Here is a 14,854-nt window from a genome sequence, read left to right on the forward strand (position 1 = left end):
ATTTGTATAGAAAGCTTTAAATGAATTCTTTTAGTTCTCCAAGTTTGACAATTCAATAACTGTCATTTTCTCCAATTACCAGAAAGTAAAACCAAGGCCCACAAAGTTAGATCATTCCAAAGCTATAATTCTTCAGCTAAGAAAGACTTTTAAAGACAACAACAAAATACTGCTCCCCCTTCCCATTATTAGATGAAAATTTCCAATCTTTAAGTGAAAATACCGCCGGAGGAAATACAGGGGGGGGGGAGGCTGGAGATGTAGCTTTTGAGAATTTGAGTAGCATGAGCAAGACCTCCTGTTTTATACAGAGAGAGGAGAGAAGAGAAGAGGGGAGGGGAGGGGAGGGGAGGGGAGGGGAGGGGAGGGGAGGGGAGGGGAGGGGAGGGGAGGGGAGGGGAGGGGAGGGGAGGGGAGGGGAGGGGAGGGGAGGGGAGGGGAGGGGAGAGGAGAGGAGAGGAGAGGAGAGAAGAGAAGAGAAGAGAAGAGAAGAGAAGAGAAGAGAAGAGAAGAGAAGAGAGAAGAGAGAGAAAGAGCGAGGGAGAGAATATGCGGGAATGAGGGACAGAGGGAGGGAAGAGTTTCCTACTTTTATCAAGACATACAAAATGATACAGCTATGGTAGGATCTAAGTAAACTCGGGTCAAGAAGAGTTGCAGTGACTTACAACAGGGACATCAGTTATCGGGGACAGAATTAGAAGCCAGTCTTGTGCTTATTTTACACTTTTCTCTAATAGGTTCTTTACTTATAGAACTGTACCCCAGGGAAAGCTGATCCTGTGTATCAATGAGAGGTGACTGTCTACTTCATACACCTTTACCTATTTGAATTTCGTTTTTAAAATTCAGAATACACAAGCATCTTAAAAAAAAAAAAAAAGAAGTTGGACTCTCCGAAAACGTACATCATGTGACTACAACATGCTCACTTTGTATGGCGGCGCCATTCGCCTATTTGAACTTTTTTGGCTCCTGCTGGAGAGCTAGAGCTCCCTCTACCCGGCACCCACGTTGCCTATGAGAACAAAGAAGTTCTCCTCCTCCCCCAGTCTCCGAGGAAACATCTGCTCTCGGGCGTCTTCGGGAACAGCGTGTCTACCCACACCACCTTGAGTAAGGATCGCTCTGCCTTCCCCTCGGCCCCTTCCCCTGGGCTCGCGCCCTCCCGTCTCTCCGCCCCCCCCTCCACGGGGGGCACCCCACTTCCGCCTCTCCCGCCTTTGTCTGGCTCCTCCTAGTGATCGCTACCCGGAAGTCCGGCGGAAACTGACGCTCACTACTCAGCACCGCCCCGCTTCCTGTTTGGTCGGCTCCTTCCGATTGGTGATTGGCTGCCGCTAAGGCCTCGCACGTCTCGCGATGTTTGTATCCACGAGCGGGCGCGAACCGGGACGTGTTCTTGGCGGGCGGCGTCTCGTCTTCTTGTTGCCGGTTCGTCTCTTATTCCCAGGACGTCCGGGCCCAGCATCATGACGTCTGCCTTGGAGAATTACATCAACCGTATCCTCGGGCGGGGACTGCGACTGCTCAGGCCGCGGCGGGGAGCGGGGAGGACCGGGGTCGGGGTCCGCGGTGGGGTCCTGCGTCCGGACCCGGCGCTTTTCCGCGCATATCCCAGAGCCCAGTGTCGTTAGAAGTTTCCCGCAAGTAGCCTTCCGATTATTGTTCCAGAGTCCTTAAGGCTCGTGTGTTCCAGCATTGGGAGTAAGGCGAAGTTTTTCCTCAGGTTATCAATGTGTAGGTACTCGCAGGCTTGCTGTTCTGGGGTAGTAGAAATAGAAAGATGGTTCTCAAATTCGAATTTCGGGCCCCATGCCTCCACTTTAACTGTCTATGCGATGGAGTTAAAAGAAAGCTTGTAATTGTGATGGGGTTTAGAGAGAGGAGAGGCAAGTAGCTTTCCGGAGCCCATGTAAGATTTGGATTAGAACTTCTGCTTTAAAGTCAGGACAGAAGCAATACATCGAGCATGTGTACAAAGAAGAAAACAAGTTAAATACAGAGAACTTCTCATGACGTAAGGATTATAACTTGATAGCAGCAATTATGACCAGGTCTTGGATTAGAAGGGTCTTAACATGCTTAAAATGATGCAGCGTTGATGAGAATGTATCCAAATTTTATTTCAAAGGTGAAGAAATGGATCTGAGAAGGGAAGGGATTGTCTTGCTCAGTGTCAGATTGAAACCCTTGTTGTTTAAACCAGGGTCAAACGTCACAGGCTATGCCCTTCTCCCATTTGATGAACCGTTTTCAAGGTAGAATTGAAACAAGTTTTTTAAAAAAGTTTTCTTCCATATGAGCAGCGGCTGTGTTGAATCTTAATTCTCCCACTTTTCTTTTCTTTTTTAAGTAATTTGAAACCATTTCTTTACCAGGCTGAAAGTTTTCAGTTTGTAATGTCTAAGAAATAACTGTCCTTAACTCGGTTCTCGGGAACTGTTGCTGTTATCACTTCTGATGGGAGAATGATTGTGGTGAGTGGCGTTTTCATTTTCCTCTTTCCTGTAGGCTTATTGAGGGTGTATTTGAAGTACCATTTCTGATCTAATGTTCAGGTACCACAATATAATCTAGATTCTAGTGTTCTTATGATTCGGCTATTTTGACAGACCCTTTTTCTTGATTGCTAGTCCAACATCGCTATTAAACCTTAAAGACTTGTACTCTGAAATGCAGAGGTGTAATAAACTGACTCATTTTCTTCTTGGATTTTTTTTTATTTCCATTCCTTTTGTTTGTTTATTTTAATTTAGAGATCTTTAATGATTTGCACATTATGTATATGCTCTTGTAGGTTGCTTAACAGTGTGGAGATCCAGTCTGATGAATGTGTATTCCGTGATTTTACTGTTCTTCAAAAATAACGAGCGTGGTTTCAGAAACTAAATTAACTATGACTTCACTGGGTATGATCTTTGAGATCCTTGCCTCATCTTCTATCTCTGCAGTATTCCTTGCAAGACTGATTTAATCCCATGTTTTCCAGTTCCTGATTTTGTTTTTCCTTATAGATTTATTTTTTACTCCTGTTTATGTGTGTGTGTGTTTGTGAGTGTCTGCCATGCGTGTGGGGTTGGTTATACTACACAAGGAGCCAAGAAGCGTTTGTCAGATCCACTTGGAGCTGGGTTACAGGCAGTTGTGAGCCACACTGTGTGGATGCTAAGAAGGATCCTTTGGAAGAGCAGTATATGCTCTTATCCACTGAGCCATCTCTTCAACCACTTCCTTTTCTTCTCAGTCCTTTTGATTCTTCTTACTCCTTAATGAACAATCCCAGTCTAAAGGATAGACTGCCATACACTAGATGCATGTCCTGTGCTAGGAATTTTTATGTTCCTTAGTCTGCATATAACCTTGTGAAGAGTTACCACTGTGTAGATGAGAACCCAAACATAGAAAAAAGAGTTACTTTCCCAGAGATTCAGTATAACAAGTGACAGAACTATAGAGTGTTGTAAATTGTGTTTTATTCCAAAACCAAGGTTACTTCCCTTACTTGTTCTTAATAAGGGAAGCGAGTGTGTAGGTTTTCTGTTGTTTGTGATAGTGGTGGTGAGTTCACAGTCTGAATTTTGTCAACTGGACGTTTAGGAAAATGTAATTAGAAATATGCTACTTTCAACGCTGCAAGAAGTCTGTTGCTGTTAACAGGTAATTTGCAAAGAGCTGTTTTTTTAAATCCTCATGTTTAAATTTCTTATTTCTATTAGAAAATGACTATAGAAAATCTAAACAGAACCATTGTGTTGACATTCAGTAGTTCTGTCTTTATCGCGTAGTCACCTGATAAAGCTTTTACATGTGTAATGAAGGCAAGAGGACTTATAGGGGTTTATGATAACTGCCGTTTGTTGACTACTATAGGAAATAATCTCATTTGTGTTTCTTCACAATTTCTAGATTCCAAACTTCTTTTTAGTTCATTCTGATTCTTTATGATTGTGGCTTTCAGAACATGGGAGTTTAATGGTGAACCTAAGAGATTAACCAGCAAAGCCCAAAATAAGATACTTCTTCAGAAACTTAATTGTGATATTACATTTTGCTATGGCCATACAGTTATTCCTGATTATTTCCTTCAACTTTAGTTTCTGATTATTTCGGTTCTATATATGTCTATCGTAATATTAAAAGAATTCAGTAATACATGTGTATAAGTTAACAATATTAGCAGCAAGGATGTACTAAATGTTAGGTGTAGCTACCATATGATTTTGTGTATATTTTTAGATTAATTTCTGAAAAGTGTTGTTTATAACAGAGTAGCATTGTTACTTTGTGATGTGGCTCTGGAATTTGTCTTGTTTTTCTCTACTGAATCTCCTATTTACTGTTCATGAAATCTTGAACCATGATTTGATTTCTGGAGCATCAGGGAGTTTCCTTACTTGAAATGAGCAAAGCATAGCACTGTCTCCATGGTGAAGGAAAGTGGAGGTGATTTGTGCAGTGGGTTCCTTTAGCCAGTGCTTTTCACTAAGAAGTGACATAGAGTGAACTGTTACTTGGCTGGTTTGTAGTTCTCCTTATTATTAAGTTTAAAAAAAGTAAAACATTTTATCTCAAACGTGTCCTGTTTTAGTTTCTGTTCTTAGTGCTAATTCCTGGACTATGTGAGTTTCCTTACTTGGAAATACTAGTGCCTGGCTGTCCTTCGCAGCTGTACAGTAGTCAGCTTTGTACAGGTTTTCCCCATCATAAAACAAGTAAGAGGTAAGGTCTGTGTCCTGGACTACTTCTGCACTGCACTGCAGAGACATCGTGTCTGCTTGTGGGCGTACATGAAGACACAAGTACTTAGCTGCCAACTGAAATGGTTGCAAGTTTGATTTACATATTCAGAACCAGAATACATATTATTTATTTAATTACTGCTTTTTTTTTTTTTTCAGGGAACATTAAAAGGTTTTGACCAGACCATTAATTTGATTTTGGACGAAAGCCACGAGAGGGTGTTCAGTTCTTCGCAAGGAGTCGAACAAGTCGTCTTAGGATTATACATTGTGAGAGGTGACAACGTGTAAGTAAAATAAGTCATTTTAGTGAAGTTACGTTCTCACTACTGGTGTGCTTGTGTTGTGGAAGAGAGATTTTCCCCAACTTACATGTTGTCATCCATATGTAATAGAATTGTGCATTCATCTGTTTTGTAGATACAGCTAATCTTATATTTGATTTATTCTTTTTATGTTGAAGTCTTTACTTAACAGATCAAACATTTACCTACGGAGACTTCGTTTGTGCTTACTTAATCGAGAGTTGGCCTTTGAACCTCAACTCTTGTGTGCAGAACAGGCGGTCTGTCCCTGCTGTGTCTTCTTCAGCTCTCTCTCTCTCTTTACATTTGAGACCAGGCTTTCCAAAGTTGCTTAGACTGACCTTGAACTTTAGATCCACCTTTTATCACAGCCTCTGAGTAGCCTAAACCACTATTGTGTGTGTGTTTTGTGTTTGTGTGCGTATGTAGTGTGTGTACACACACGTAAATGTGTTTCTAATAGGAAGGTGGCCTGGGTAGGCCCAGAAAGGACTGTGCTTCACACCAAATTGTTCCTTAAAGAAACTTTTTAACATTTTGGAAAATCTCTTTAAAAATCGCCTGTTTGAGCTATTTTTAAATAATTCAGGTTCATTTAGCTGCCATTGTTTTTAGTGAAGTGGATATACTCAACATGTCCCGTGAAAACCCATTGTATTGTTGAATTTAATCTAGTTTGAGAATATCTTAGAGGAGGCAATTTGAGAAAGACTGTAGCCATTTTGAGTGGTGCTATTCAAAATTATTCTTTCTGATGATGGATGTCTTAAGTATCAACATTTTCCAGTATTAGATCTACTTGCTTTGAGTAGCTGTGATATTTGAAAAGTAGCTGGTGACCAAGGAACTAAATTTTAAATTTGGAGTTTTGTGGACCTTTCGTTTTGTTTGTTTGTTTTGGTGATCTCCCCCCACCCCTTTTAAAGTTGTAACCCAGACTGACCTGGAGCTTGCTACATAGGCCAGACTGACTTCATTCTCCTTCAGGTTCCCAAGTATTAGTACTGTAGGTCTAATCTGCTTTACATGGCTAAAATTTAAATTTAATTTAAATGTGTCTAGAACTCTGTGAAGAGTCAAAATATGACTGGAGGACATCAAAAGATATAGTAATTTTGCGTGGTTTGAAGGGATATGTAAGATGATAGGGATGCTTCATTCATTTAGTAGACTAAGTTTAATTCATTAGTGAATATTGTACGTTTATCTTAAAATGGATATATGCTTTATTCTCTTAACTTTATTTGAAGTCTGTATTTGGGAAGTAGGTTGATTCTTCCTTAATCAAATTTGGGTTTATGATTTATGAAATGTTCTCTGGAGATGACTTAGGTGAAATTATGATGTGAGTTGTAAAGGAAGAGCTAGAGCAGAAGGGTTTTATCCTCTGCCAACAGCCGTGCTGAAGAAACCCTGTACTGCTGGTGTGTGACTCGTTCCTTTTTAAGAGTGCCTCCTCTCTATGTTCAAAGATACCAAACTTGAACACTCACCCCAGGTCTGCAGGGCCTAGAGCCTGCTTTTAAGAGCTTGTGAAAACACTTAAGAGTTTTAAGAATGTTTGTATGGATTCCTATCTTGTTAGTAGCTTGTGGTTTTCCCATGGGGACTTTTGTTTGGCTGTAAATAAATGCAGTGGATCAGCCACGAGTTTTCACAAGATCCGGTGTTCAACGCTTTGCAGTATCTCTTTACTGCTGGTTCCTGTCACATCATTTTCTGAGTGTCGTGACTTACATGGCCATTCAGAGAGTCAGGAAATGGTTCATGTTTTTACCGCTCTGTCTCAGTACATGTTTGGAAGAATGAAATAAGATGCAGTAGTTAATGGGATTTTAGCAATGCATGGAAATTTATTTCAGCATTATTTAACTCTTTTTCCCATGCTAATAATAGAGCGGTCATTGGAGAAATTGACGAGGAGACGGACTCTGCGCTTGACTTGGGGAACATCCGAGCAGAACCTCTGAACTCCGTCGCACACTGAAGACTGAGTGCTTAGATGTCTGTAAATCCTGTATAGAAACTGCTTGTCCTGAAGATGATGTTGAGATTTTTTTATGAATGTGTAATTGTGGATTTTGACCTTGTGTTGGTTCACTGTAATATGTAAATTTAAATATTTCTACATTTTTATTGGGAAACATTGCCTAAATTAATAAATGTGGTTGCCTGGTTTATTTTTCTACTAAATGATATAAAACTCTAAGGATCATTTTGAAAACTTAGCAAATACCATTGCTTTTGGTAATTTAATATTTATGGAAAATTGGCTGTAAAGAGTACTTGGGCTATTATTATAACTTATACATGCAAATAATAGTAATAAAAGAGTCACATTTCCTACCTTTTTTTTTTTAAGAAAATAACTAGACAGTAAATTGTCTTCTACAAGTACCTGAGTCATACCTGAGATGTTTATCCCACTGCTCTATAGATCTATGGTGGTTGAAAAACTCGATCCTAAGGTCTAAGCGACATGAATATACAGTTTGGTTGAGTAATGAAAAACTTGCAAGCTTAAGTTGCAACGAAAATGAATAGGAGTGACCAGGAAGATGTTGATAAATCTTTAGATGCCCAGTAAGGTCCCAGAATTCAGTATCTGAAAACAGATTCTGCGTATCTTAAATACTGTTGTGCTGCTAAATCTTTTTTAAAAAAAAGCATGGGGAATATCTGCCATTAAAGGAGTTTTATTCAGTGTGGGTATTGACTTCCGTCCAGGGCAGCGCTCTGCTGTGTCTCTCCATTCACTCGTTCCATTGAGCTCCTTACATAAAGTTGTCTGAAGGAATTCATGGAAGCAGTGGTACTGGTCATGATTTCATGCTGTACGTATTTACAGTTTTATGTGTGGGCCAAAATGGGTATCTTTGGATAGAATAGAAAATGTGTATTTTCTTGTAATTCAAATAAAATCAGTCTTTTTTTTTTAATGTCTTTCATTTTTTAAGTAAAAGTGCAAGAATTTCTGTAAAGACGTGAATAGCAAACCTTTGACTTCAAAGGCCATGTGGTCTGAGAATGGTTGCTTGCCTCTGCTGACAGCACAAGCGGCGGTAGGTAATGATCGCATAGCTTTGCTTCTTTTCCCAGCAGAGCCCCTTTCAGTGCAGGCAGGCTGGATTTGGCCTAAATGCCATCATTTTAATGGCTTAAGATCCCTTAAGGAGGAAAGGATAGTGGACAGTTCATGTAAGTTATGGAGTGGGTTCTTTGCAGAGCTCAGAGGTGAGTTTATTTAAACTTTAATAGTCAAAATTGATGCAATTCTTTGGGTTAATTAAAACACACAGGCCTTGTTAGGAAAGGTTGGGAAGAGCTGTCATGCCTAGCCTCTAATGTAATCTTTTATAATCTAATAAAATGGATGCAATGCAAAATGGATAAAGCACTAGGGACCGTGAGCCACATATGCTGTCGTAATACTCAGTACTTTAAATTTTGAAACCAATTCCAAAAAGTAAGTCAGCTATGTATACTTGTTCAAAAAGCTTTGTTCAAGTACTACATGTGAAGTCTACATAGCTTTCCCTACAACTGTCATGTTGTATTTCCTGATTGAGACTAGAAAATGGTTGTTTTCCTGAGTGTTCCTGGATGTACATGGCTCTTTCTATGCTCACAACCATGTCACTGGATGTACACGTCTCTTTGTATGCTCACAACCGTGTCACCTTTGCTCTTGGCTGAGAACTGTCCGGGAACCACTATTTTCTATGTGGTGTCAAGGTTTGTATGTTACTTTATGAGGCTTGTTCTGCAGTCGCTATTTATAAAGAGCCTCAAGTTAGTTTTAACCTTTAGTTGCATCTGTGCATTGTGGTTCAAAGCAAAACTGAAAACCTGCTTACTGATAATGAGTTAAAATCCTTCTTGGCAAGCTGCTTTCATTAAAATTGCTTGGGGGCAAAACGGGACTTTATAAATTGAGGGCAAGGGCTTATTTCCTTTGTAGTTAAGAATGAGTGCTATTGTAAAAAATAGCTCAACATAACATGCTTTTAAGTTAAATCAGTTTGTTAAATAACTTCATGCTGGCAGTTTGGGTTTAAAAATACTACAGATGAATTTATAAAACACTACAAAGCCATAAACACTGAAGATAAATTTTTATCAGTACTTATTTTTAAACACCATTAGAAGATCATTCTCAAAATGTAAAGCTTATAATGCGAGAATGCATAGAAATAAAAAGTGTGACTCCAGTACACGGTAAGTGCCAGCATTTCTGCCCATACTCTGAAAGAATGACTCTGGGTAAGAATACAGACATTCCCTGTACAGTGCTAAGTAAACCTGCGTGCCTAGTAGCCAGTTACAAAGCAGCTTTCCACCTGCACTCTGGTATATTCTGGGCCTTTGGGATTTAGTAGCATTTTTGAGTACACATCATTTTCCAGGTGTAATGCTGGACTCTTCCTGTAGTGACCTTTTTATGGAAACGCTGAAGCTCTTATTCATGCAGGATTTTGTAATTATTCCCGTGACCTGAAAATACAGTTATCAGCATGGGTTATCATTACTCAGGTTGGCAAAGACAGCCCTCTTAAACTGGGCTCATTAAAGCTCCCAAGGCACTGTAAATTTTTTGGGCTCTACTCATTGATCTTGGTTTACTACGTCTATAACAGAACATATGGGAATAATTGTTAAAATGAATCAGGCATCTGGCTACCCCACTGAGTCTTTAAGATTCCATTTTATTTATTTGAGTCCCCCCCCCCCCATTTAGAATTGTGTACTCTGTCTTAATTGAGTCTTGGGCAAATGAGATAAAATTGCATTGTTTCCATGGGCGACTAGAAGGAAGTAGTAAAAGGAAACTAGCTCCATTCAGTTGCGCACAGATGTATGAGTAGTAGTAGTGTTTTGTTCTGACCAGCTGAACATTCATTTAGTTGTGAAATACCTGTTTCTGCTCAACAGAGCTCTTCTTGATAAGTGCTGCTGCGATTGTCATTCCTTCCTGTAGTGAGAGCCCTGTGACCTGGGCATAGTTGCTCTTTGTGACCTGATACTGCCTAGTGATCATTACCTCCTTTCCAAGTGTCAGTATACTTAAATAGAATTGGAAGTGACCCCAGCTAAGTATCAAAACAGTAGTGGAGAGGGTGCCTTCGCCTTTCCCTGTAAGCAGATTGATGGCTACTTTGCCATCATAGAGCCTTCATCCAGTAACTGATGGAAACAGATGCAGAGATGCACAGCTCAGCACTGGCCTGAGTTCCAGGAGTCCAGTCATAGAGAGGGAGGAGTCACTGTATGAGTAAAGGGGTCAAGACCATGATGTAGATACTCACAGAAACAGCTGACCCGAGATAATGGGAGCTCACTGACTCTGGACTGACAGCTGGGGAAACTGCATAAAGCCGAACTGGGCCCTCGGAATGTTGCTGACAGTTGTGGGGCTTGAGCAGTTTGTGGGGCCAACTGGCCCTGGAAGCATCATTTATCCCTAGTGCACGAACTGACTTTTTGGAACCCATTCCTTTATGGAGGGATACATTGCTCGGCCTAGATACAGGGAGGAAGGTCCTTGGTCCTGCCTCAAAGTGACATGTCAGACTTTGTTGACTCCCCAGGGGAGGCCTCACCCTCTCTGATGAATGGATGGGAGATGGGGTGGGGGAAAGATAGAGTTAATGGGAGGAGGGGAGGAGAGGAAACTGCAATTGGTATGTAAAATTTAAAAAAAAAAAAAGATTGTTTTCCAGGTAGGTGTGGTGCACGTTTTAATCCCAGCACTCAGGAGGCAGAGGCAGGTGGATCTCTGTGAGTTTGAGGCCAGCCTGGTCTACAAGAGCTGGTTGTAGGACAGGCTCCAAAAAAACCTGCAGAGAAACCCTGTCTTGAAAAAACTCACTAGCTAGCTAGCTAACTAACTAACTAACTAAATAAATAAATAAATAAAATAGAAGTTAAAAGAAAAGAATTGGGAGTGTTATCAGGGACTGTAGCATGAGGGGCTGGCTTGTTGGGGTTTCTGTCCCACTCAGCACCCCACAACCAGCATACCCCAAAGAAAATCATACACAGGACTCCATAAGATTATAAAACTGATTGGCCCAATAGGTCAGGCTACTTATTAGCTTTTATGACTTATCTTAACCCATTATTCTGATCTATGTTAGCCATATGGCTTGGTACCTTTTTCAGCTGTCAGCTCACATGTTGCGTCTTCGGTGGTCTGGGCAGGAATGGCAGAGGAAGTTTCCTGCTTCCCAGAATTCTCCTGTTCTCATTGCATCACCTCTACTTCCTGTCTGGTATTCCCACCTATACTTTCTGCCTGGCCAATCAGTGTTTTATTAAAATACATGATTGACTGAACACAGATAATTCTCCCACACCAAGGGACCCTTGTCAAGTTGCTAATAAATACTGATAATTGCCTCTAAGCCAGGGGACAAGATAAGCATGTTGTGCCTTGGTGAAGCTCTCTTCTATGTGATACCTCAACCAAATCATCTTGAGTCAAAGATTTATGTTAATAAATTTGCTAAATTCTTTTGGTATCATTAGATTTAATGCATGAGGCTGGATTCATTTAAATCTACTACAATCATCTTTTTTAAAATTAAATATAATTCAGCTTTATCATTTCTTTTTTCATTTCTGTTTTTCAGTAAAATTTCTAAGTCTGTAGATTGGATAATGCTAACAATTGGGGGCAAAATAGAACCCAGCAGCTGCGTTTCCTGCATTGGCTAACTAACCATCTGCTACCTACGAGCAACATTTGGGAGATGGAAGAGTTGAGAATGCAAGGAGATGAGTTGTCTTCAAGGCATTTCCAAAGATGAAACGATTTCACATTAAACTTTTTTTTAAAAGCTAGCATTTATGTTAGTTAGGTCTGTTTTGTATTTTGTGTATTTTTCACATAACTAAATTATTCTTTTATTAATTATTCTTTAGGTTTTTGTAGCACAGATGATGAATTGCCACAAATAGTCTCAAAATTCCACTCTATTGTCTTACTTTAGTATTCTTTATACTATGTGATGTAACTTCTCTGTTCTCACTAGGGTAGTAGTAAATTAAACTATAAGCATTCTTCATTTTTAAATTTTTCCCAGAATTGATATGAATGACAAGTTGTCTCATGTGTAAAAGACCTCTCCCAAGTAGCTTTCCCCCACTTTTATTAAACATAGATTCTTTTCTCATAAAATAGAATCTGCATAGTTTCCCCTCCCACTACTACTCCTAGTTCATCTTGCCTTCTCTGCCATTCTGATCCACTCCCTTTCAGTCTCCTGTTAGAAAAGAACAGGCTTCTAGATAGTAACAATGAAATATAATAAAATAAAACAAAAACTATCATATCCAAGTTGGACAAGGGAAGTCAACAGAAAAATGAAAGAGCCCCAAGAGAAGGCACAAGAATCAATGACAAGAATCATTTGCACATTCAGGGGTCCCACAAACGTACTAAACTGAAAACTATAGCATATATGCAGAGGACCTGGTGTAGATCTGTGTAGGCCTTGTGGTTGCTGCTACTCTAAGGGTAAATAACAAACTTTGTCCTAGTACTTTCCCCTTCCTTCTTCCTTTACAATTTTAAATTCGGTTTTATCTGGGCAGTAAGGTGGTGTCCAGGACCACCCTGAGGCTTGATGATACATGAGGATTCAGAAAATTAAGAAATATGGCTGTCATGGTTCTAGTTTATGACAATGAAAAGGTACAGAAGATGAAATTAGAGAGGAATCAGGCATGCTTCCCATGCGGCTGCACACACCACCTAGCTCTCTGGACAACAATATCTGACAACATGTGAAACTGTTGTCCACCAGATCCACTCAACACTGAGCTAAGAGCTAGGAACTTAGATCAAAACAGTCTTTTTTTTTTTAACTGGAACCCGAGGCCATACTGCTAGCCACTCTCCAGAAAATCTGAAAGCCATGGGTTGGGAGAAATATACCAGTACACCTGAGCCATCTTTGTCCCAAGGAAAATAAAGCAGATCTCACTGTCTCAAACCTCCATCTTGCAGGGCGTACAGAATATGAAGGACTTATGGGACCAAAGAATTACACTGACAAGTGGACAAGGTGTCCCTGGACTAGGTAGGGTGTTCTTTTTGGACTCATACCCTCTCTTTGAGAAATGAAATTAAAAAGTATCTGCACCTCTGACCTGGCACACACCCGTATTTTTATAGTTTTAGATAGACAGTGCATTTCAGATGATTGTGAGAGGAGTGGCCTTCTGGAGAATATCATGTGAGAAGCATGGATCTTAAACAATAAGCAAAAAGTCTAGGTGAGGAGGTGACAGCCAATAAAGATTAGGGGTAAGACTGGGAGGAAGGCATAAGCTAAAGACCCCTGTGCACCTCCTTTGTCAGTTCTCCCCCAAACAAGCAAACAACTCATGATAGCGCAGTAGAGATTGCTCTGTCTTCAGTTTGCTTTCTGTTTTTCACTCGAGATGGGGGAATGGGGATGACTGTTAACAAGGTCTCATTCTGTAGTCTGTGCTGCTCTGTGAGCTTTCAAAATCCTCCTGCCTCTGTTGCAGAATATTAGTTGAAGAGGTGTCACATTTGTTTATGCTGTGGGACATTTGTTTAAAGATGCAAAACTGTGTTGCATTCCTTTATGTTGCATTTGTTTAACTCTGTGAAGCTGTGCTACGTTGCCTGTCTAAAATACCTGATTGGTCTAATAAAGAGTTGAATGGCCAATAGTGAGGCAGCAGAAAAGATAGGCAGGTCTGGCAGGCAGAGAGTCTAAGTAGAAAAAGAAATCTGGGAAGAGAGACTTGGGATGAAGAGAAAGAGGAGGACTCCAGGGGCCAGCCACCCAGCTACACAGAAAGCCACAGAGTAAGTAAAGAAAGGTATATAGGATAAAGATAAAAGCCCAGTGACTAATAGGTAGATGGGATAATTTAGGAAAAACTCGCTAGAAACAAGTCAAGCTAAGGCCAAACAGTTATAAAAAAAAAAAAAAAGAATATAAAACTGTGTGTCTTATTTGAGAGATGGGTGGCACGCCCCTCAAAAGAGCAAAAGAGTAGAAGAGAGAAAAAAAGAAAACCAATTACTTGCCTGGTTCTCAAATGTTGGAATTGCAAGCTTATGCCACCGTGCCCAGCTGGCCCCTATTCCACAGCTTCTAATTTGCAGTACAAACATGGTGTTTGCCTGTGGTGTCATAATGGCAGTCTTCGCCTTTAAGAAACTCAAATCTAGGAGCTGGCATGATGGTTCAGCAGGTAAAAGCACTGACCCTTCAAGCCTTAGTTGGAAATAAAATAAAACAACAACAACAAAAAAAAAAACCTAAAGGAAAGTGATTAAGCTTATGTCCACTCAGAAAGGTAAAAGAAAAAAGACACATCGACATGCTGTGGGATCGTGGTAAGTGAACAAGAGAGTGCACATGCATATGGTGTAGAAAGCTGTAAATGAATGCACACTGTAAATGAAAGTGACAGGTAGAGCCTGCATGGATAGACACTGTAGACACTGGCCGTGTGTTGTGTGAGGTAAGTGAATCACATAGGATAATTATTGAGGAAAACCAGAAGTAGACAGAGACAAAGACAGAAGGGAGAGATAAAGAGCAAGGCCACTAAAGTAAGAGCTGTGACAGAAACAATATTAAATATTGGTTTAACTCTTGAAAACACCCAGGAGGATAATAATAAAACATATGGTAACACATAGCAGATACCTTTTGCTAAGTATTTCTTTTGGAAATGTTTATGTATTTAGCGTTGGATGGCAAGGTTTCAGTACGTACCTCCACGGGTTTCAAATTTGTAGCAATTACCCTGTCTTAA

At 40.2% G+C, this 14,854-nt stretch overlaps 1 protein-coding gene across 1 annotated transcript; it reads left to right on the forward strand.

The window, feature by feature from the left end:
• Positions 1-1,354: 1,354 nt before the first annotated feature.
• Lsm8 (LSM8 homolog, U6 small nuclear RNA associated) lies at positions 1,355-7,986 on the forward strand. The gene is made up of 4 exons (XM_087901639.1): positions 1,355-1,503; positions 2,440-2,480; positions 4,902-5,029; positions 6,944-7,986. The coding sequence occupies exons 1-4, from the start codon at positions 1,473-1,475 to the stop codon at positions 7,032-7,034; spliced, it is 291 nt and encodes a 96-aa protein (XP_087757765.1). The 5' UTR covers positions 1,355-1,472; the 3' UTR covers positions 7,035-7,986.
• The last annotated feature ends 6,868 nt before the right edge of the window (positions 7,987-14,854 follow it).

The sequence above is a fragment of the Myodes glareolus genome, chromosome 25 (genome assembly GCF_982192425.1).
Source record: "Myodes glareolus chromosome 25, mMyoGla1.1, whole genome shotgun sequence".
Taxonomy (NCBI): Eukaryota; Metazoa; Chordata; class Mammalia; order Rodentia; family Cricetidae; genus Myodes; species Myodes glareolus.

Coding starts and splice junctions, on each gene's coding strand:
- Lsm8 (XM_087901639.1), top strand. CDS start 1,473: ATGACGTCTGCCTTGGAGAATTACATCAACC. Junction 1,504..2,439: donor CTTGGAGAATTACATCAACC/GTATCCTCGGGC, acceptor CTCGGTTCTCGG/GAACTGTTGCTGTTATCACT. Junction 2,481..4,901: donor CTGATGGGAGAATGATTGTG/GTGAGTGGCGTT, acceptor TTTTTTTTTCAG/GGAACATTAAAAGGTTTTGA.